This window comes from Micropterus salmoides, unplaced genomic scaffold (genome assembly GCF_014851395.1).
Source record: "Micropterus salmoides isolate LMB-PRFRI ecotype aquatic unplaced genomic scaffold, ASM1485139v1 Ms_hic_scaffold_2, whole genome shotgun sequence".
Lineage (NCBI taxonomy): Eukaryota > Metazoa > Chordata > Actinopteri > Centrarchiformes > Centrarchidae > Micropterus > Micropterus salmoides.
This window is the reverse complement of record NW_024041150.1, coordinates 41,387,940-41,409,448: the sequence shown is the minus strand read 5'-3', so window position 1 is coordinate 41,409,448 and position 21,509 is coordinate 41,387,940. Positions and strand designations below refer to the sequence as shown.

The window sequence follows — 21,509 nt, the reverse complement described above, 5'->3', positions numbered from 1 at the left end:
TTTTAAGAAGGGAGTTCACTGACGCGGCCTCGGGGTCCTGATTGCAAACGCTGTGTCCCTTTAGTTTTCAGTCAAGACTCTGAACAGACTAAAGAACTGAGATCTCAAGAGACTGCTGGTGTGTAGTGACTGAAAGGCAGAGATATAGGTATCTCACATAAGTGAGTACACCCCTCACATTTTTATATTATAATATTTTTGGTGAGGAAGTATGAGAACATTAAAAACTATACATTTGTGGTCAGATATAGTCATATCCAGTAATTCCACAGAGGGAATGCTAAAAGTTGGTGTTTCAACATATGGTCATGTTTGGTTATTGGGTCATCGAACGGTTTTCATACAAAACTCAATGTACTTTGCTGTTATAGAAAAATGAACCGACTATTTCCACCACATCTCAGACATACTTATGCACTAAAGTTTAATTAATGTTTACATTTTTTCCACAGCTGCCCTGTTCAACATGTGGAAGGTGACAAAGTGGATGTTCAGTCCAGCAGATCAACATCACAACAACAGGACATGGAAACAGAGAAAGCTGATGATGAAGATGCTGCTGAGAGCCAAGTGGACTCCAGTGATGACGAAGACAAAGATGGAGATGAGGTGTTCGACGGAGACGACGACTGGAAACCAGATCCTGAGCTGCAGTCGCCAAAGAGAGGAAGAAAGAGTCTAAATTGTCTGGTGTGAAGGGGCAGTTGATTGGTAGCATAAAACGCCCTGTAAAGTCTGTGGAGTTTGGTACAGGAAACTGGGCAGTTTGATCAATCACGCCTGGAGTCACTTTGAGGATCCACTGCTTGTTTGTGGAGTGTGTGGAGAAGTTTGAATCTGTGGAAGATTAAAGGGACATTTCAGAAATGATCATAAAACTAACGACTGTTCATATTGTGGAAAGTCTTTCCTCACCAAAACTAGCCTCAACTCCCACAGCACTCTACACACAGGAGACAGACCGTTTAAATGTGACGTTTGCAACAAAACCTTTGCTCGATTGCCCACCTTAAGTGTTCACCGTTGGGTCCACAGGGCTGATAAACCACACAAGTGTGATATTTGCCCGAAGGCGTTTGGTCTAAAGACGCAGCTCAGAGCTCACAGCAAGATGCACGCAGGTAGAGACAAGTACCACTGCAATGTTTGTGGTAAATCTTTGGCCGACCTGCGATCTTTAACTCGCCACAAGTTGACTCACTCTGAGGAAAGACGTTACGGCTGTGAAGTTTGTGGGAAGCGTTTCAAACTGCCCGGTGGGTTGAAGTCGCACGAGAAGGTCCACACCTCCAGAGACCGGCCGTACCTCTGCCACATCTGCTGCAAGACGTTTGTGACGAATCACAGTTTAACAGCTCACATGCTAACGCACAGCAACGAGAAGCCGTTCACCTGCAGCATATGTAGCACAAGGCTTCGTGTCCAAGGGGGATCTGAACTCGCACATGCGTGTGCACACCAGTGAGGCGCCGTACGGCTGCTCAGATGCGGCCGCCGTTTTAAACGCAAGACTCACCTGAACAACCACGTGAGGAGCCACCTGGGCATCAAGCGTTTGTCTGTGGGTTTGTGGGAAAGCGATCTCTCGCAAAGACCACCTGGCGGCACACATGAGGACCCACAACGGAGAAAGACCTTACAAGTGCACCGTCTGCAACAAAACCTTCACTCAGAGCCACTGTCTGAAAACACACATGAAGATCCACCAGGGGAAGAAAACCTGAATTGACCAAAGTTTTCCCATTTTAGAGGGCTGCATGATGTTGGAGCCTGATCAGACAGAACGCGTTTTTATGAAGTGGAGACGCTGTTTTTTAACTGTATTCTATTGGCAGTGAGCGTTCTGCGTGCTGTTTATGCGTCCTGGGTGCCTCGCGCTCGAGCGCACAGAATTGAAAAACCAAGACAGCTGTTTCAGTGGTTGCCTAGCATCATAATAAAACGCGGCGCACTGCTCTTTTCAAATCCAACCAAAAAAAGGCCTGCTGTGCACCTCGCGTTTGTGAACCTGCAAAGCTCTTTCTGTCTGATCGGGGCCTAACCCTTCTTAAATGTGACTCCACTTGGATTTCATCAATAATCCATACAGGATTACCAAGGAAAACAAGATGCCAATGTTGTTGTTCAGAGTCAAATGTACTTTAACTGATATACCATGTTTAATAAGTGTTAATCTGAAGTTTTGCCAAAATGTGATTGCAGCCTGAATGAAATAAAGTCATTTTGAGGCAGAAATAACCTTTCAGTCAATAAGTTGAGGCTCCGTTTCTGAAAATATTCAGGGCCCCGAAACAATACAAGTGTACCAAAGTTTCATGCTTCTGTGAAAAAATAAAAAAATTTCACATATCATCTGGACTAAAACTTAATTTACATGATTGTTAATAAGAGTCAACTAAATATATAATGCTACATGATCAATACAAGGCTTCAAATAGACCTGGTGATCGGTATTGGCCAATACTGCTTCCAGCGATCAGCCCCAAAAGTCCTCTAGTCGCAGACATCCTCCCCTGTTGAGAGATGGCCTCTCTATTTTGGTTTAGATAGCTTCCTTCGTTGTTTCATTTCACCATTTGTTCTCCCTGTCCATGGGTATAAACATTGTTTTCCTTGAAAGAGTGTCTAATATTGGTAACCTGATCATTGACCCTTCTGTGATGAGTTTGTGTAGTGGTGCTTTAGTTTCCCCAAAATACAGGTCTGCTGGGTTTTTTTTAGGGATGCACCGATCCGATATTGATTTCGGCTATTGGTCTGATTCTAACCGCAATTGCTGGATCAGGTATTGTGAGAATGTGCTGATCTATTCACTTCAGTTACGCGCGTGGTAGACCAGAACATTTTGCTAGGAGAGCTAACGTAGCATTTTTGGAGTCTTTAGCAAGCAAAATCTAAGAAGCAAAAAGTAATTAATGTAATTTATTTGTAAGAAGCTGGCTCAGTATTCTCAGTAACAATATAATGGCATAGACGGCAAAGAGACCGTAGAAGACATCAGAGGAAGCGAGGAAGTGACTGGACAGTAATAGTAAATATGTGACTGGCTTTTATTCGTTGGCGTGAGCTAAAAGAGCAAGACAGATGCCAAGCCGGTTAGCTTTCTGTTGGACTGGTTGGTATTAACTTATTAGCTGGTTTGCTGTGTCTTGTATTTTTTTATGCATGCTTGATGTTTGCCTGTGTTAGCAAAGTAGTTTTTGAATCACAACAAATGCACATGCGCAACTGTGAATTACAAATGGTAACTTAGAGGCGCCAAATCTTACATAATGTTTCCTTACACATGATGAATGATTCCTAGTCTTTTCCTCACAGTGAGGAATAAATCATATTCGTTTTTCATTGGTATCTGTTACTCGGAATCAGCCGATACCCAAAGACCAGACATCGGTATCTGTATGTAGACAGCATACTAGATTGCTTTTCTTGTGTATCTATCGCAGCATGTTGCAATTGTTGTTGCAATTTTCCTAAGTCTGTGTCCCAATGTTGTTGTGTTTACTCTTCTTTTCCTCATCACCCGTAGTGTTGTGGTGTTCTTCTTGCATCTTGTGGCTCTTTTCACAATGGTCAAGTTTGGATATCAACAAGCTTGTAAGTGCGTTCTTCAGGTGTTTATGTGCTTTCTCTTGGGCTTGGTTACTTGTTGAACAGTTGAAGACATTCAATAGAAATTAATAGAAGTAATCAAAAGTAGTTGGTTACATTGCTTTAAATAGTTATAATACTGTTGCATTTGAATAGGGTAAGTCACCTTCCCAACACTGTATGTGATGTACTGTATAGATACTGTATGTATGTTTTAGAACTTTCATTGATTACTTTTGAAGCTCTTCATGGCCTCTCTCCCTGTTACAGTATCTCTCAAAAGTGAGTACACCCCTCACATTTTTGTAAATATTTGATTATATCTTTTCATGTGAAAACACTGAAGCAATTACACTTTGCTACAATGTAAAGTAGTGAGTGTGCAGCTTGTATAACAGTGTAAATTTGCTGTCCCCTCAAAATAACACATCACACAGCCATTAATGTCTAAACCGGTGGCAACAAAAGTGAGTACACCCCTAAATCATTTTTGTTGCCAGCGGTTTAGACATTAATGGCTGTGTGATGTGTTATTTTGAGGGGACGTGAAGTTTCATTGTTGACGCGTCGTTACAGAAATGCTGTTTAAGGGAGAGATAACAGACTTTGTATTAAGAACATTTCTGGTTGCTTATTTCTAAATGCAGTGCAATACATGAAATGCTAGGGGCAGTATCGCTTCCACTGTCTGCCATGACTGCTTGACTGTAAAGCTTGATTTATACTCCTCCGTAGGGTCTACGCCGTAGGCTCCGCAGGTAGCCATGCATTTATACATGTGCGTCGTTGTGTCCGTAATTCTGCAATTACAGCCCCAAACACTAGTCGGCAGTAGCGCTACAGCGTCCACTGTGTTGACTTTTGCCGGTCAAGCTAACTTCCGGTTTAGCGCTGCGCTAACATGAATTAGGGTAAAACTGTAAACGTGCGGCTGGTGTAGCCTTTTGAAATGTTACCGACCGAGTGGATCACATTTCGTTCGGGTTGCGATGGTCAAATATATTGATCCACCATGTTAAAGCCGCCGTTTTGGCCTCTAGTAAATGTTACTATAAAGCACGGGGTACTTCCTGTCGGCTCGGAGGTATTGCAAGGCTACCCAGCCGACCAATCAGAGCTTACGGTCCGCGTCGACTTGACGTGTAGTTACAGTTTTGAGGAGGTGCACGTCAGGCGACTTAGCCTCTGCGTAGCCCCATAGCCTACGCCATCACCTTCGCCGTCGATTTGACGCGGGTTTATCGTTGAACTACTGCCAATTTTTCACACACAACGCGGTAATGCAAATAAACACAACCCACGTTTACTACAGCTGTATGTACACAAAGTCAACATTTTGCTGGAATTTAATTGCAAAAACACAGATCAAACTGATGCCGAAATAACTACAATGTGATGCCGATTTGTTAAACATGAATTCATGCTTTGTCAGGTCTGTCAGGAAGACCGCAGGACAACAACTTTTAAAATGTTTGTTTTCTGAATGGAGTTTGGATCGATCAGGGCTACGTTTTGCTAACTTGCTCACAGTAAAGTACGATAGTTGAAATAAAGTAACGGACAGTAACAGTAAAGTACAGTATATTTTCTGAACTCACCAGGTAATTCAACTTGCTCGCTTTCTTTTCTCCAACAGAGCTCTGAGTGCCAATCAACACTAACAACAACACTGGAGCTGGATGTGCACGGAAGCATTTTACTCTGAGCTCCTCCTGCGAGTAAACGGCGTAGTTGTTTATTTGTTCAAAAGCTGCAGCGCTGCTCCTGGCTCTGTCCTCGGCTTTTCCCCGCTGCTTAGTAGTTCTCCGTCGGCCAGCGGTGTCTTACTTCTCTGCTTTGCCTGGTCCTCTGCACACAACGCTCTGAAGCCGTCGGTGACATCCGGATAATCTCGACGCTGATAGGCTATGGTGACTCAGAGACATGAGACTTTCTCACTCAAGCTGAACATTTTCAACTCACACGAAGGCCTCCGCGTTGCCGACAGCGCCCCATCTGCACCAACAGGAAATCTTGGCTCTCCGTGTCTTTGCATTGACTTTGTATGTAAACGCACTGTCCCGAACGCTCACTTTGCTTTTGGTGTGAAATCAGCATTAGACTTACTTCCTCAGTTTTATTCTCCAACGACCAGACATTAGGCTGTTGCAATAATCTCATCACGCCTGGATTATTGCAACAGCCTTTTCACCTGTTTAACCCAAAAATCTATTGATCGACTCCAGACTGTCCAGAACTCAGCTGCCAGGCTTTTAACCAGAACAAAGAAATATGACCACATCACTCCTATTTTAGCTTCATTACACTGGCTCCCAGTATGTTTTAGAATTGACTTTAAATTCTATTGATCACTTTTAAAGCTCTTCATGGCCTCTCGCCTTGTTATATTTCTGACCTTTTAGTCCCATACGCACCAGCACGTACCTTGAGATCCTCGGGCAGAGGTCTGTTGTCTGTTCCAGAGTCTCGACTGAAACTAAAGGGGACAGAGCGTTTGCTGTCAGGGCCCCGAGGCTCTGGAACAGCCTGCCCGAGGAAATCAGGTCGGCTGAGTCAGTGAACTCTTTTAAGTCCCTTCTTAAAACATACTTTTATAGGAGAGCCTTTCCCGATCTTATTTGACTTTATTTTATCCCTTTTATCTTATTGTATTTTACTAATTTTATATTCTGTATTTTAGTCTTTTCAATGTTTTCATGCTCTTATCTTGTTTTTTTGTATTATTCTTTACACTTGTTAAAGCACTTTGTAACTTGTTTTTGAAAAGTGCTCTACAAATAAAGATTATATTATTATTATTATTAGCCAGGAGTAGGCTGGGGAGTGGAAAAGCCTCCCCGCTCACTTTCCTCTCTTCATTCTCTGATGTTTCCTCCAGCTTGTTGCTTGTTTTGTTGGGAGATGCTAGTTATCATTTACAGATCTGCTGCACTCAGTACAGTCACCGCAATTTCTTTTCCAGTTTTGATTAATGTATTTCTATCATAGATTAGCAAAAATTAAGGGAACTACTGGTTGCTGCGTCTACTGTTGATGTTTTATAGTTCTCATTTAAATAGTTTTACAGTGGGTTATTTCCAAATGACAACATTTTGTATTGCAGTTTTGACTGTAGAAAACGTAGCTACATTATTTACAGAAGTGTGGATGTCCATTTACATCAGTAGGGCTTATTACCTTCATCTGTCCTTTTATCATCATCCTGAAAAAGCAAAAGACATTAAAGTTACAGTAAAGATAAGTTAACCCCCAGACATATCATCACAAAGCCCTAACATACCAGGAGCTGAAACCAGAGTCCCCTCAGCCAGCTGGTCCTGAGGCTCTCTGCAGTAACAAGTTCCCAACAGCCTCAGGACAGCAACACCAACTCAAGCCAAACCAAATTATCAGCAAGCAGAAAGAAAAAATGTTGAATACTGAAATGAAATGAACAAAACACAAAGTAAATTACAATGTTATCTGACCCTAAAAAGAAAATTCACACTGGCAAATTACCTGAGCACAATAAAAACTAAGAAACATGTTGACAACATACAGACTGAGTGAACACAGCCTGGCCACAGAAAAGGGTCGCCACAGACAGAGCTGGCTACCACAAGAGGAGAGACTCTGCTCCCAGTGTGACACGGGACAGGTAGAGACAGAGCTGCACTTTCTAACCTCATGCCCCAAATATAAAACACAAAGACAAAAACACTTTGCAAACTTTTCACAAATATACCTCGAATTCAAATCTATATCACAGAAACTCCAGGACAACCACTGGAAACTTAGACTAATAAATAATACTAGTTATACTATTAACTACTAATAATATAGTAATAGTACAAATTTTCAAATTATTATTATTTTGATTATTTGATATTTTAGTAATTGTGTTTTTAAATCTCACATTGATAGAGATTTTTTTTAAATTAACCAAATTTTGTTTTTGTCTATTAATATACACACACACACACGCGCGTTTAAGGTTTTATCTATTTATTTTATTTAAATTTTTATTATATTATTTTTTAAACATACACGCATATACATGTACACGCCTACTATTTTATTTATTATTTTAATTAAATTATTTTCATTTTCTAACACACGCTTATTTTTTATTTTTAATATTTACTTTTACGTATATTTTATATGTTTTATTAACACCCAAACACAACTTTCACTGTTTTATTTCCTTATTTAATGAAATGTATGAAATTCATTGTCCTTATGTAATTTATATGTAGCTTTGGCAATATTGTTGCTAGACATTCATGCGAATAAAGCTAATTTAAATTTGATAAGCGAATCGTTAATAAATACAGTTAACTCATTTAATCCACTGGATGGTTGTGTTTATGCAATTGTGGTGTAGAAACAGCGGCACCAACATTTTTAACCAACAGGAGGCGGTAAATAATGAACGGACTCCTTTGTTTGTGCGTCTCGCCGGACACAATTTGTAGCTGCACCGAAACCCAAAACCACGCCGCTCGATCGAGCAGGTTCTTCCGCCTAAAAACACAACGTTACAGCTGTAAAAGTAAATTAAAGATGATTTACTGGATGAAGAGGAACAAAGGCGGCTCGGGGATTCCCGACAGCGTCAGTATCATGTCTAAGTCGGAGATCTTGAGAGAAATCGTCACCGAGAAACTGACAACAGCCGCGCAGGAAATCTTCGCGGTTGTGGAGAGAACCGTAGCCGGGTACGAGGAGGAGGCTTCGGGTCTGAGGCAGGAGATCGACCGACAGAGGAGGCAGCTGGAGTCTGTCCTGCAGCCTCGGGTCAAACTACAGAGAAGAGGTCAGTGGCTCAGTTATTGCAGGAAGAAATAACGCTGTTAAGTTGCACAGTCACAAACTTCAGGAACTGCATTGGAAAAACTACTAATTTAAAGTTTCTTTGCTCGCTGACAAACCTGCAGACTCCTGAGGACATAGAATGAAAACGTACACACATTTTCATGATGTGACTTACAAATCGGCACAGAAAAAGTTAAACTTAATGTTGTAAATAATGTTGTTTCATGGTCCCTACTGTTGACCTGCAAATAATGGGACGTAACTTGCTGGACTTTGTTTTCTCGTTATTACCGTGGCAAAGCCTGGTTCTGTTCGATGAAGCTGTTATGAAAACACAAGTGGCTTTCAGCTGTTGATAGCAGCATTTTTATGGAACATCTGTGAAATAGTCAACTGAGTTTCTTTTTGCTTCTGATTGAAAACAGAAGACCTGATCCCACGTCAGGAAGGCCATGAGACTGTTGTGAGGTTGGAAGAAGAGGAGGAGGAGGAGGAGCAGACACAGCAGTCAGGTGGGTCTTAACAATTTTCTAAAATAAGGAAAAATTATGAGGAACGAGTCAATTAGAAGAATAGGGGAAAATTATAGTCCTTATTATGTTTAGTGTGTAAAATAAATTAACTTAACTAACCAAAGCTGTCAGATGGAGAGGAAACCGTGTGAATTATTATCACAGTATCAAAATGTACTGAAACGCACGCTGAAGTCATTTTACATAAGTTGTATATTGAAAACCACAAATACAATCAAATTAATTAAATTAAATAACAGCCAACAATACCTTTTATGTAAGATATATCAAATGTGTATTAGTATTAAAGATGTTATTTAATTATATATTGTTATGTGAGTAAATGCACAGTTATATAAATACATAAATAAGTCTGAAGAACACAGTGATTTTAATTGCAGTACACTCAGTTGTTGGGCAAGTCTGCATATTTAGTTTTATTTTATGTGTTTATTTAACTTTTAGCGTTTTTAATATTAAAAAATTCCAATAAATGATATGAAAAAAGATCAATTAGTTGAGCGACATAAAATTTAACTATATAATTTTGGATAGTTAATTAATAGTTTAGTAGTTTAACAAACTGTTATGAGAATAAAAAGCCTGTCTTCTTAAATGTGACTGTTCGCTGGTTATTGTGGGGTATGAGAAGTTGTTATAGGCACTTTTTATTTTACAACCTTTGACTCTATCCGTGTCCAGATGTGGAGGTCAGTGTGAGCCCGGGCCCGTGGCATGATGATGATTGTGATGATGATGATGAAGATGAAGAGGGTGACGGTGGAGAGGAAGAGCAGCAGCTGTCAGCACCACCAGCCACGAGCCCCAGACGAGAAGATCTGAAGGACCCAGACCATCAAATGAAACCAAGGTCACAAATCTCAGTACCACTTGAGACCACAGCTTAAGCAAAAGTATGTGAGTGTCTGTGTCTGAAACAGTTTGCGTCCAGGGTGGGAGGGGTCCTGGAGTCCTGGAGGCGTACAGGTCCTAAAGAGAAGGAAGGTGACAACCAATCACCTTCTTGCTGCGGTGATAATGATACGCTGCAGCCTGCCCTCGTCCCTGGCAGTGGCAGCAGCATACCAGATGGTGATGGAGGAGGAGGTGGGGGGTGAGATGGTGGACTGTGGCCAAGCGGTGGTGTCAGGTCTCGCCCATTGTAATTCAAAGTGACAGTAAAACTGGTTCAACTCACAGCAGAATGCAAGTCAACAAACGTAAACAAAACAAACAGAGTGCACCAAAATACCACGGCTGCCCTGAGCAGCACATTTTACATTTACATTTCTTTACACTTTCATTTTTTACTTTCATGTGGTCAAGTGCTGTCGGATTATAATCCGATCACCCAAAACGCATTGTAATGCCAGGTGTAAACTGCCTCTTAGTATCTTTTGCTTGCGTGCTTTTAGCTGGTGATGTTATTTAGTTAATCCTCATTTAATAAAAAAGTAACAATTCTAATTCATTTGCTCGTCTATGACAGTAAACTCAAACATTTTGGGTTGTGGACAAAACTAGACATTTGAGGACGTGTTAATTGATAATGCAAAATCATTAAATGTAGCCTTGGCACGCTTATTAGCTTAGCATGGTTGCTAAGGATGGTTGTTTGGTTGTTGAGCAGCACGGTGCTGGTGATAGCAACATGTTGTTAGGTGGTTGTTATTAGCTAGCACATTGTTAGCTGGTGATGTAGTACTGTAGCCAAATGAAAGGAAATTTTTATTCTACATCATACAATGATATTTTGGACAACAGTTTGTTTGTCCACAACACAAAGCAGCTCCATAAATTATTGGTTTTCCCAGTTGGAGAAACTTGACTGGCCTGTACAAAGTTCTGACCTCAACTTCATCCAGCTTTGACATGAACTGGACTGTGAGCCCGATCTGGCAGTGCTGGACCTCACTGAAACCTCTGGTGTCTGAATGAGAACAAATTCCTGCAGCTGGTTCAACATCTGGTAAAAGCTTGAAACCAGCAGTGTGGAGACTGTTGGAGCAGCAGATTGATGAACCACACATGGGTGTAATGATGCTTCAGTGTCCACAAACTTTTAGTCATGAACAAGTACAGTATGTTCACTAAAGTGATAATCGATAGTCAGAAGTGATATAACTGCAATAAACACTAAGCTGTCTTACTTAATAACCTTCTAACAACCTTCATCCTCTAGGTCCATTTCCCCCACAGCCTGGTCTGACAGGAAAAGGGCCAGCAGACCTCAGATCAGTGACACACAGAGCCACATAGATCTCAAAATTCGTTTCCTGGAAGACTCAAAGATCAATGTGCTCTCAACAAGCGGTACATTTCAGAGACTTATACGTAATGATTAATTAGTGACTTCATTAATACTTTATCTGCACAGAGGCTTCTGTTGGAAAGACTGACTTATCCTCACAATAAATTGTTGTCTGTTTTAGGGCTTTATAAACTTCCGGTGCAGGAGCTGCAGTGTCCTCGTGGCCTGCAGGAGACGGACTTCCTGGACCTGCTGAGGTCCACCTTCCCTCAGCTGGCTGATCAGAAACAGTTTGACTTCTGCACATTTGGCAGGAGCAGGATGCCCCAGCCTCTGACAGTAAATACACTGACACCAGAGGAGATCTACAAGCGGCTCATCGACGCACGAAAGACTTACCTCTTCATCCGACTGAAGGTACTTTGGACTAAAAACAGCATGAAACTGTATGTCTACACAGGACAGTGTCCTCTTTGCATCATCAGTGTCGTTTTTAAAGCAAAATATCCATGAAATTAACGTGTTGCAGTTCTTCTTGTTTGTTGTGGCATTTAAATGACAGCAGGGTAACATTTGTTACAGAAATATATTTTCTGAACGTCTTTCTGTGTTGCCCCTTTGTCATTTTGAAATTGTTTGATTTTTTGGGAACAACCCTGTTACAGACTGAAGAGGATCCTCAGAGCAGCAGTGAAGACCGTCATCCTGTTGAGAAACGAGATGATTCTCCATCCAGCTCTGCCTCCACGTCAGCTGATCAAACCCAAATGAACCCCAGGTAACTACAAACTAAAGAGAACGACACATCTGAGGCACCTTCTCCCCACACTCACACAAATACCTAAACCTCTGGTCTCCCTCTGCAAACACACCGGCTTGCCCCGCCTCTCTCTGTCTCTCTCTCTCACTGTATGTGTCTGCTCCCCTGACTTTCTCCATCAGCAGTATGTGTCATAAAGTCGCCGCATGCCGGCATGTTAATGACGTAGCCTATCAAACGAATAAAAACATCTTCACTTATGTTTTCACCGTTGCTTTACCTCCATAGAGGATCTCCTCCTCTGTGTTCACTCTTGTTAATAATTTTAATTTTACATGTTAAATTTAGCTGCATTTTCTGATTACACAATCACTTTATCAAAACCCATCATTCTTTGTTGTATGATACTTTTCACATAGCTGGGTGTCCTCCCTCAGGAGAATCTTAGGGAGTTTCCCATTTGGCTCAAAAATGCCATCATCTCTCACAGGTGGTTCCTTTGAACCGCTATTCTTGGCATTAAATGCTCATTATCTCCCATTCTTGACGCTGATGTTTACTTTGTTGGGTATTCCCTATATTTTGTTTACAGATAATTACTCATACTCCTCTATTCCCCTGCTTCAGTCTGTCAGTATGCTAAGTATGCTCACAGATAATTGCATCCTCCCTTGTTGCACCTGGATCCTTTTCTCTTAACAACCACAGCATGATCGTTTGATCCGTGACCTTTGACGTCTAAAGCCTCGAATATAGTTCGGAACGGACGGGTACACGGACAGCTGCGGACACCACCGACTACTTCTGTTTATACTACGTGTTGGAGTCAGCTTGGTGGACTCGTTCCAGCGAACCTTCGCGGACACAGAAAGTAAAATCCTTGTCTTAGAGCTTAAACTGCCAGTAATAGTTATCTTTGTTTAAAGCAAATGATTATACATTATTATACAGAGTGAAAGATTAAACTTTTGGAACACAATTTGAATACTCATATAATAATTGCAACAATGAAATGCTGAAAATAACAGCAAATACACAACACCACCTGACGTCATCGTCTCTAGAAGTAGAATAGGAGCAGGAGCCAGAGCCTTCAGCTATCGGGCACCTCGGCTGTGGAATTAAACCCTTGTTTGGGTTTGGGAAGCATCCATATTGATGTAATGTGCCAGTTTCTACAAACCTTTAGCCATGAACAAGTACAGTATGTTCACTAAAGTGAGAATCAACAAGTCAGAAGTGATACGACTGCAGTAAACCCTAAGCTGTCTTATTTTGTTATTAACCTGCTAACAATCTTCATCATTCAGATCCATTTCCCCCAGAGGCCAGTCTGAAAGACCCAGCAAACCTCAGATCAGTGACACACAGAGCCACATAGATCTCAAGATTCGCCTCCTGGAGGACTCGAAGGAAAATATGCTCTCTAAAACTGGTACATTTCCAGTACTTTATGACGGATTAGTGGTGAATTAATAAGTTATCTGTAGAGGATTCTGTTGGAAAGATTAACCTCACAATAAATTGTTGTCTGTTTTAGGGCTTTATAAACTTCCAATACAGGAGATGCAGTGTCCTCGTGGCCTGCAGGAGGCGGACTTCCTGGACCTGCTGAGGTCCACATTGCCTCAGCTGGCTGATCAGAAACAGTTTGACTTCTGCACATTTGGAAGGAGGAGGAGGCTCCAGCCTCTGACAATAAATACACTGACACCAGAGGAGATCTACAAGCGGCTCATCGACACAAGAAAGACTTACCTCTTCATCCGACTGAAGGTACTTTGGACTAAAAACAGCATCAAACCGTATGTCTTTACACTGGACAGTGTCCTCTTTGCATCATCAGTGTAGCTATTAAAGCAAAATATCCATAAAATTACAGCTTTTTCCCCAAAGCGTTGTTTGATGAAGGTGTTGCAGTTCTTCTTGTCGGCATTTGAATGACAGCAGGCTAACATTTGTTATAGAATAATATTTTCGGAATGTCTTTCTGTGTTGCCCGTTTGTCATTTTGAAATTATTTGATGTTTTTTTTTGGGAAACAACCCTGTTACAGACCAAAAAGGATCCTCAGAGCAGCAGTGAAGATCCTGTAGATGATTCTCCATCCAGCTCTGCCTCCACGTCAGCTGATCAAACCCAAATGAACCCCAGGTAACTACAAACTAAAGAGAACGACACATCTGCTCACAGGTCCAGCACTGTGCAAAGGTTTCAGGTAGGTGTGGAAAAGTATGAATTCTTTCAAAAGGCTAAACGTGTGAGAAAATTGATGACACACACACAATACGCTACATTGCCTACACTCTGTTTGTCTTATTCATTTTCTATTTCTTAATGATGCACAACAGTTCCACTCAACGGTTTTGTCCATACATCTGTGCAAAGAAAAGGCAAGGGCACAAGACGACACAAATGCACCATTGTTGTCTATGTAGATTCTCAGTCATCCAGGTCATAGTTATCCAACGAAGGTTAAAGTCAAGGGCAATTTCCAACCTCACCATCCAAGAAAGGAAGGCTGTGACATCTCTGAGCAAGGATCAAAACATCACTATCCTACCTGCTGACAAAGGAAGATGCACTGTAGTCCTTAACACAACGGACTACCAGAACAAAGTCAACACACTACTAATGGACACAAACACATATAAGACACTGAGACGAGACCCAACCAGCGGATACAAGAAAAAGGTCATAGAATGTCTACAACAGTTACAGAAGGACAACACCATCACCCGTGAACAATATTACCGTCTGTATCCTGGAGAAGCCATTCCATGCATTTATGGACTACCCAAGATACACAAAGAAGGAGCCCCACTCAGGCCGATTATCAGCAGCATCAACTCGGTCACCTACAACATTGCCAAACACATTTCTACCATCTTAGCTCCTTTGGTGGGAAACACGCCTCACCACGTCCAAAACTCTATTGACTTTGTAAACAAAGTTCGAGGACTGGATCCAGATGAAACCACGTGACTTCTTTGTTCACCTGCATCCCCACCATAGAGGCAGTAGAAACCGTTAGGAAACGGCTAACACAAGACAACACCCTGGACAACAGAACTAGCCTCAGCCCTGACCAGATCTGTAAATTACTCGACCTCTGTCTAAACACCACCTACTTCCAGTACAACGGTGGATTCTACAGACAGAAGCATGGCTGTGCCATGGGCTCACCGGTATCCCCGATTGTGGCAAACATCTACATGGAAGAAGTGGACTCAACTCCTTCAGAGGAACAGCACCGAGCCACTGGTACAGATATGTGACGACACCTGGGTCAAAATTAAAAGCCAGGAAGTGCAAGCCTTCACAGAACACATCAACTCTGTGGACAGTAACATCAAGTTCACACGAGAAGATGTTCACAACAACAGTTTGGCCTTCCTGGACTGCGCTGTACACATTGAAGAGGACAGGAGCCTGCAGATTGGTGTTTACAGAAAACCCACACACACAGACCAAAACCTACTGTTCGATTCCCACCACCCACTGGAGCACAAGCTAGGGGTCATGAGAACACTGCACCACAGAGCAGAAAACATACCAACAAGCGCCCAAGCCAGAGAGAAGGAACAGAACCACCTGAAGGGGGCACTTACAGCCTGTGGATACCCTAAATGGACCTTTGTGAAAACAGCCAGAAGATCCAAGAAGAACAAAACTACAGGGGAGGAGGAAAAGAAGGTCAAACGCAACAACATTGTGATTCCATATGTGTCTGGAGTATCAGAGAAACTCAGGAGGATTTTCAACAAACACAACATCCCTGTGTTTTTTAAACCCAAGAACACACTAAGACAGATGCTGGTACACCCCAAAGACCGCACACCCAAACACAAGAAAAGCTATCTAGTGTATGCGGTCCAATGCAGTGAGGAATGCACAGACCTGTATATTGGGGAGACTAAACAACCACTGCACAAACGCATGGCTCAACACAGAAGGGCCAACTTCTCAGGTCAAGACTCTGCAGTCTACTTACATCTGAAGGACAGAGGACACTCGTTTGAGGACCACCAGGTGCACATTTTAGACAGAGAAGATGGATGGTTTGAAAGAGGTGTCAAGGAAGGCATCTACACCAGGGTTGAGAAGCCGTCATTGAACAGAGGAGGGGGTCTACGCCACCACTTATCCCCCACTTACAATGCTGTCCTTTCATCACTTCCCAGGAAACTCAACAAACTTAACCTATTGGCCTCAGGTGAAGATACTAACAATGATCGTTCAGTCTTGGCCACCAGTAGTCCTAACGACTGTCGTTACAGCAACCAGGAACACTAACGAACCAGCGGTATCGATCACCCATAGCTGAGTTTCCCTGCCAGTCAGTCAGAACTGAAGAAGTCCTTTGGATGAGGGACGAAAAGGCCTTCTAGTATCTTCAACCAAGTCCAGTTGCCCTTGACTTTAACCTTCGTTGGATAAATGCCCCATTAAGAAAAAAAATGCAGTCAAAAGAAAATTTCAACCCTGAGCTCACCCTACACCCATTATCGTTCTACAATACATGTTAATAGATTACATTTGTCAACTAACAAAATATATAGTGAACAGAAGAATAATCTCAATCAAATTAATATTTGGTGTGACCACCCTTTGCCTTTACAACCGCAACAGTTGTTCTAGGTACAAAGTCAGGCACTGTGTAGGCGTATCGTCAGGTGTATGATGAAACACTTAGACCAAACGGGTGCTAAGGATCACCAATTCAATATGTAGACTCAAACACAATCATTAACTGAAACAGAAACAGCTCTGTAGGAGGAATTACACTGGCTGAGGAACAGCAAGACTCAACTAACAAAGTGAGACTGCTGAAGACAGTTGATGATCAAAGGTCATACACCATGGCAGCAACACGACACAAGGTAGGTTTAATGTCCAACAAGGTATCTCCCAAGCAGAAAATTCAAGGCAGACCGGGGTTCCAGATGTGTTGTCCAAACTCTTTTGAAGAAGCACAAGAAATGGACAAAGCTGAGGACCATAGATGCAGTATTCGGCCAAAGATACTTAACTGCAGCAGATAAAAGGCACATCATGTTTACTCCCCTTCAATGATAAAAAGTCCAGCAGTGCCATCGGCTCAGAGCTGCACAAAACAATGGGACCCTGATACACCCAGTCTGATCAGAAGTGGGCTCCATGGAAGACTTGCGTCCAAAAAGCCAAACTTCCGACGTGGAAACAAGGCCAAACGACTGAACAATGCATAGAAACACAGGAACTGGAGTGCAGACAAATGGCAGCAGGTGCTTTGGAGTCATGAGTCAGAATTTCAATATTTGGCGTAGGGATGAAACCAATGATGAAATTACCTGCCCACGAGTTTAATTATTAGGGATGCACCGAATGTTCGGCCACCGAAATTAATCGGCCCAAAATAGCAAACAAAAAAGCACTTTCGGTGTTAGGCCTAATACGTCAAAAGACCGATTTAAATTTTACCGAACAATTACATTGACAGGTCGGCAGTGTGGAAGCATTTTAAAGTGTCAGAGAAAGACATCGATGTTTGCAGATGCTGAATTGTCTCCTAGCACATCCACTCCATCTGTGGCTGACTGCCAGACTGAAGGCAACAAACAGTCTGACCCGCTTTGAGTGTTTCTATCACTTGTTTCTGAGAAGGCAATTAAGCTATCAGCACCTACATTTGGAGTGCACATGTATAAGGTCCCATGGGCCAGAAGCAGAAGCGAGTGACTTAGGCTGTCCATTGTAAATCCAGCATTGTTAACATCCATGTGTATCTGGCAGTTGTCTTCTTCCCTCTGTGAACGAGAAACAAAATGTCTCCAAGGTGCTTCAAGAGAACCTATAAACTCCACAGCGAAACTTGTCATATGATGCTTTATTTCTTGTTCACATATGGTCCAGAGGATGTCCGACTCTTTCACACCACATCTCAAACATACTTATGCACAAAAGTTTAATAAATGTATTTTTTGTTTTTTCCACAGCTGCTCTGTTCAACACGTGGAAGGTGACAAAGTGGATGTTCAGACCAGCAGCTCAACATCACAACAACAAGACATGGAAACGGAGGAAGCTGATGATGAAGATGCTGCTGAGAGCCAAGTGTACTCCAGTGATGACGATGACAAAGATGGAGATGAGGCTTTTGAGGATGAGGAATGGAAACCAGATCCTGAGCTGCAGTCGCCAAAGAAGAGGAGGAAGAAAGAGTCCAATTTGTCTGGTGTGAAGGGGCAGTTGATTGGGAGCAATAAAACGCCCTGTAAAGTCTGTGGAGTTTGGTACAGGAACCTGGGCAGTTTGATCAGTCACGCCTGGAGTCACGTTGAGAAATCACAGCTTGTTTGTGGAGTGTGTGGAGAGCAGTTTGAATCTGTAGAAGAGTTAAAGGGACATCTTAGAAAGTATCAAAAAACTCACGAATGTTCATTTTGTGGGAAATCTTTCCTCACCAAAACTAGCCTCAACTCCCACATCACTCTACACACAGGAGACAGACCGTTTAAATGTGACGTTTGCCACAAAACCTTTGGTCGATTGTCCACTTTGTGTGTTCACCGTTGGGTCCATGTGGCGGATAAACCACACAAGTGTGATATTTGCCTGAAGGCGTTTGGTCTAAAGACGCAGCTCAAAGTTCACATCAAGATGCACGCAGGTAGAGACAAGTACCACTGCAATGTTTGTGGTAAATCTTTGGCCAGCTGGACATCATTAACTTGCCACAAGTTGACTCACTCGGGGGAGAGACGTTACGGCTGTGTGGTCTGCGGGAAGCGTTTCAAACTTCCCAAAACGTTAAAGGCACACAAGAAGATCCACAACTCCAGAGACCGGCCGTACGTCTGCCACATCTGCTGCAAGACCTTTGTGACAAATCACAGTTTAACAGCTCACATGGGAACACACAGCAACGAGAAGCCGTTCACCTGCAGCATATGTAGCAAAGGCTTCATGTCCAAGGGGGATCTGAACGTGCACATGCGTGTGCACACCAGCGAGGCGCCGTACGGCTGCTCAGAGTGCGGCCGCCGTTTTAAACGCAAGACTCACCTGAACAGCCACGTGAGGAGCCACCGGGGCATCAAACTGTCTGTCTGTGGGGTTTGTGGGAAAGCGTGCTCTCACAAAGGCAATCTGGCGGCACACATGAGGACCCACAACGGAGAGAGACCGTACCAGTGCACCGTCTGCGACAAAACCTTCACTCAGGGCCACTGTCTGAAAACACACATGAAGAGCCACCAGGGGGAAGAAAACCTGAATTGACCGAATATGTCCACAGCACAGAAAACTAGCATCAAAGTTTTCCCATTTTAGAGGGCTGCATGATGGTCTCTCATCCGTCCTCTGGAAGATCTGGACTTAATTAATAATCCATACAGGGAACAAGATACCAATGTTGCCGTTCAGAGTCAAATGTACTTTAGTTGATATCCTACGTTTAATTAGTGTTATCTGAAGAATGTTAAGTTTTATTTCCCCATGATGATTTTGATACAGGAACTAAACTAGTTACAGATGTCCACAACTCCAGAAAGAAGGTTGGTGTGATGCGACTCTGGGCTGCTTCTTTTCCCCACCTCTTTTCACAGGGGAGAAGACATCCCGTGATCTCAAGAATATGGACAATGACTCTGACGTATGAATTTTATTCCCTGTTGTAAGGATGTATTCAGACAGATAAATTACTGTCGGGGCGGCCTGTGGTCACTCTGTCCGGAGCCCAGCCCGACTAGTCTTAACTCTGCGTTGCTTTTCCCCAGTTCAATATCTCATCCCTTCAACCCTGCAATAAATGTTCATTTCTTCTAACTCCAGTGTCCTCGCCTCTTTTAGCTTCTGCGCTTAGGATATACTAACCTAGCCCTAACAAAGTTAAAAACAAATAATAAAATTTTAGTTAGCTTAGGCCTACTCTCTCTCTCACACACACACACACACACACACACACACACACACACACACACACACACACACACACACACACACACACACACACACACACACACACACACACACACACACACTATTGCCATCATCTCTCCCCCATCTGATTCTCACTCTCTCATTCATCCTTCTGCCTTTTACTGACCAGCGTATTAGTTTTTTAAATATAAACAAAGTTAGAATTTTATGCCTGCAACCCACTCAACAAAAGTTGGGACAGAGGCTTGTTAACCATTGTTTTACCTCACATTTTCTTTTAATAACACTTTCTAATTGTTTGGAAAGTGAACATACTAATTGTGCCAGTTTTGCAGTTGGAATAGCAATCGTCCATTCTTGCTTGATACACAACTTCAGATGCTTAACTGTTTTTGCTCGCCGTTGTCTGATTCTCGTCTTCATGATGCACTGTACATTTTCAATAGGAGAGCGATCTGGACAGCCAGTCAAGCAAAGACACTGTGTTCACATAGCCATGCTGGTATTCTCCCGCTGAAATAAGCATGGATGTCCCAGGAAGAGACTTCGCCTTAATGGCAATATATGTCTCTCTAAAATCCCCAAACACTGCGTGAACAATTGTTAGGCAAGTCACTAATTTGACCGTATCATAAGTTTTATGTATACTTTCCAACTCCATATCATATCAGGTGATGTGTATTTGTGTACTGAGGGAGGATGTGGCCTAAGGAGATCAACAATCTAAATCAATGTGTGTTTAATTTTTAGGCAGCCTCTTTTCCTGAGCCAAAATGAGCCAAAAAAGAGATTTAACTAGCATGGCAAAGTCAAAATTTATGAAATTGCATTCAGATCGATGCAACACTCTTGAAATAGCTAAACTGTTGAGGCATGACCACCGGGCAATCAAATGTTTTGTTGCTAATAGTCAACTGGGGCCCGAAAGTGCCACCATATTCCAGAAGTGAAACCTACCTGGAGTGTCCGGAAGTACAAGGCGCCAAGCGCAAGAGACATGGCCACGGTCAGGAAGGCCAAAAGACGACCACTGCTGAACAGGATTTACAAAATGAAGCGTCAAGATTGGGCAAAAAAATACCCGAAGGCAGATTTTTCAAATGTTTTATGGACATGAAATTAGAGTGACTCTTGATGGACCCGTGGCTGGATCACTGATGGTCACAGGGCACCACTTCGACTGAGGCGCCAGCAGGTTGGAGGGGGGGGTACAGGTGTGGGCTGCTGTCACGAAGAATGAGATAGTTGGAACTTTTTCGGGTTGAAGATTGACTGAAACTCAACTCCCACACCTCTTGCTAGTTTCTGGACGATACTTTCTTCAAGCAGTGGTACAAGCTACTGCTTAGCCAGTAAGGGCTTCCAAGGTGCCAGAATAATGACCCAACGTCTTTCCTCACCTGACTTGAATCTTTTTGAGAACTTGTGGGCCCTTCTCAAATGTGAGATTTACAGTCAGGGAAGACAAAACACCCCTTTGAACAGTATTTGGGAGGCTGTGGCTGTGGAAAGTTGATCGTGAACAGATCAAGAAACTGAAATATTTCACAGTTAATTTTCACTTTTTGCAACAAATTGTTTGATCGTCTGGTGGTCACGTCTCAAAAGTTTAGCTATTTCAAGAGTGTCATTTTGCCTGAGGTAAGGAAGCTGCCTAATACACAGGGTGTTGATCTCT

At 42.5% G+C, this 21,509-nt stretch overlaps 2 protein-coding genes across 5 annotated transcripts in view; both read left to right on the top strand.

Moving 5' to 3' along the window:
* LOC119912270 (zinc finger and SCAN domain-containing protein 2-like) overlaps positions 1-21,509 on the top strand; it is a 73,668-nt gene that overhangs the window by 10,848 nt on the left and 41,311 nt on the right. The window lies entirely within an intron of this gene.
* Positions 8,035-19,717, top strand: LOC119912271 (zinc finger protein 2 homolog). 4 transcript variants are annotated; one of them, XM_038731391.1, is made up of 10 exons: positions 8,035-8,386; positions 8,811-8,897; positions 9,600-9,768; positions 11,080-11,210; positions 11,330-11,565; positions 11,814-11,926; positions 13,219-13,343; positions 13,449-13,684; positions 13,965-14,062; positions 17,887-19,717. In XM_038731391.1, exons 1-10 carry the CDS (start codon positions 8,134-8,136, stop codon positions 19,169-19,171), a joined length of 2,733 nt encoding a protein of 910 aa, XP_038587319.1. In that variant the 5' UTR covers positions 8,035-8,133; the 3' UTR covers positions 19,172-19,717. The 4 variants fall into 4 exon arrangements, with proteins under 4 accessions (XP_038587319.1, XP_038587320.1, XP_038587323.1 ...); XM_038731392.1 differs by lacking the exons at positions 13,219-13,343; positions 13,449-13,684 and having other exon boundaries at positions 11,814-11,868; positions 14,005-14,062; XM_038731395.1 differs by lacking the exons at positions 11,814-11,926; positions 13,219-13,343; positions 13,449-13,684.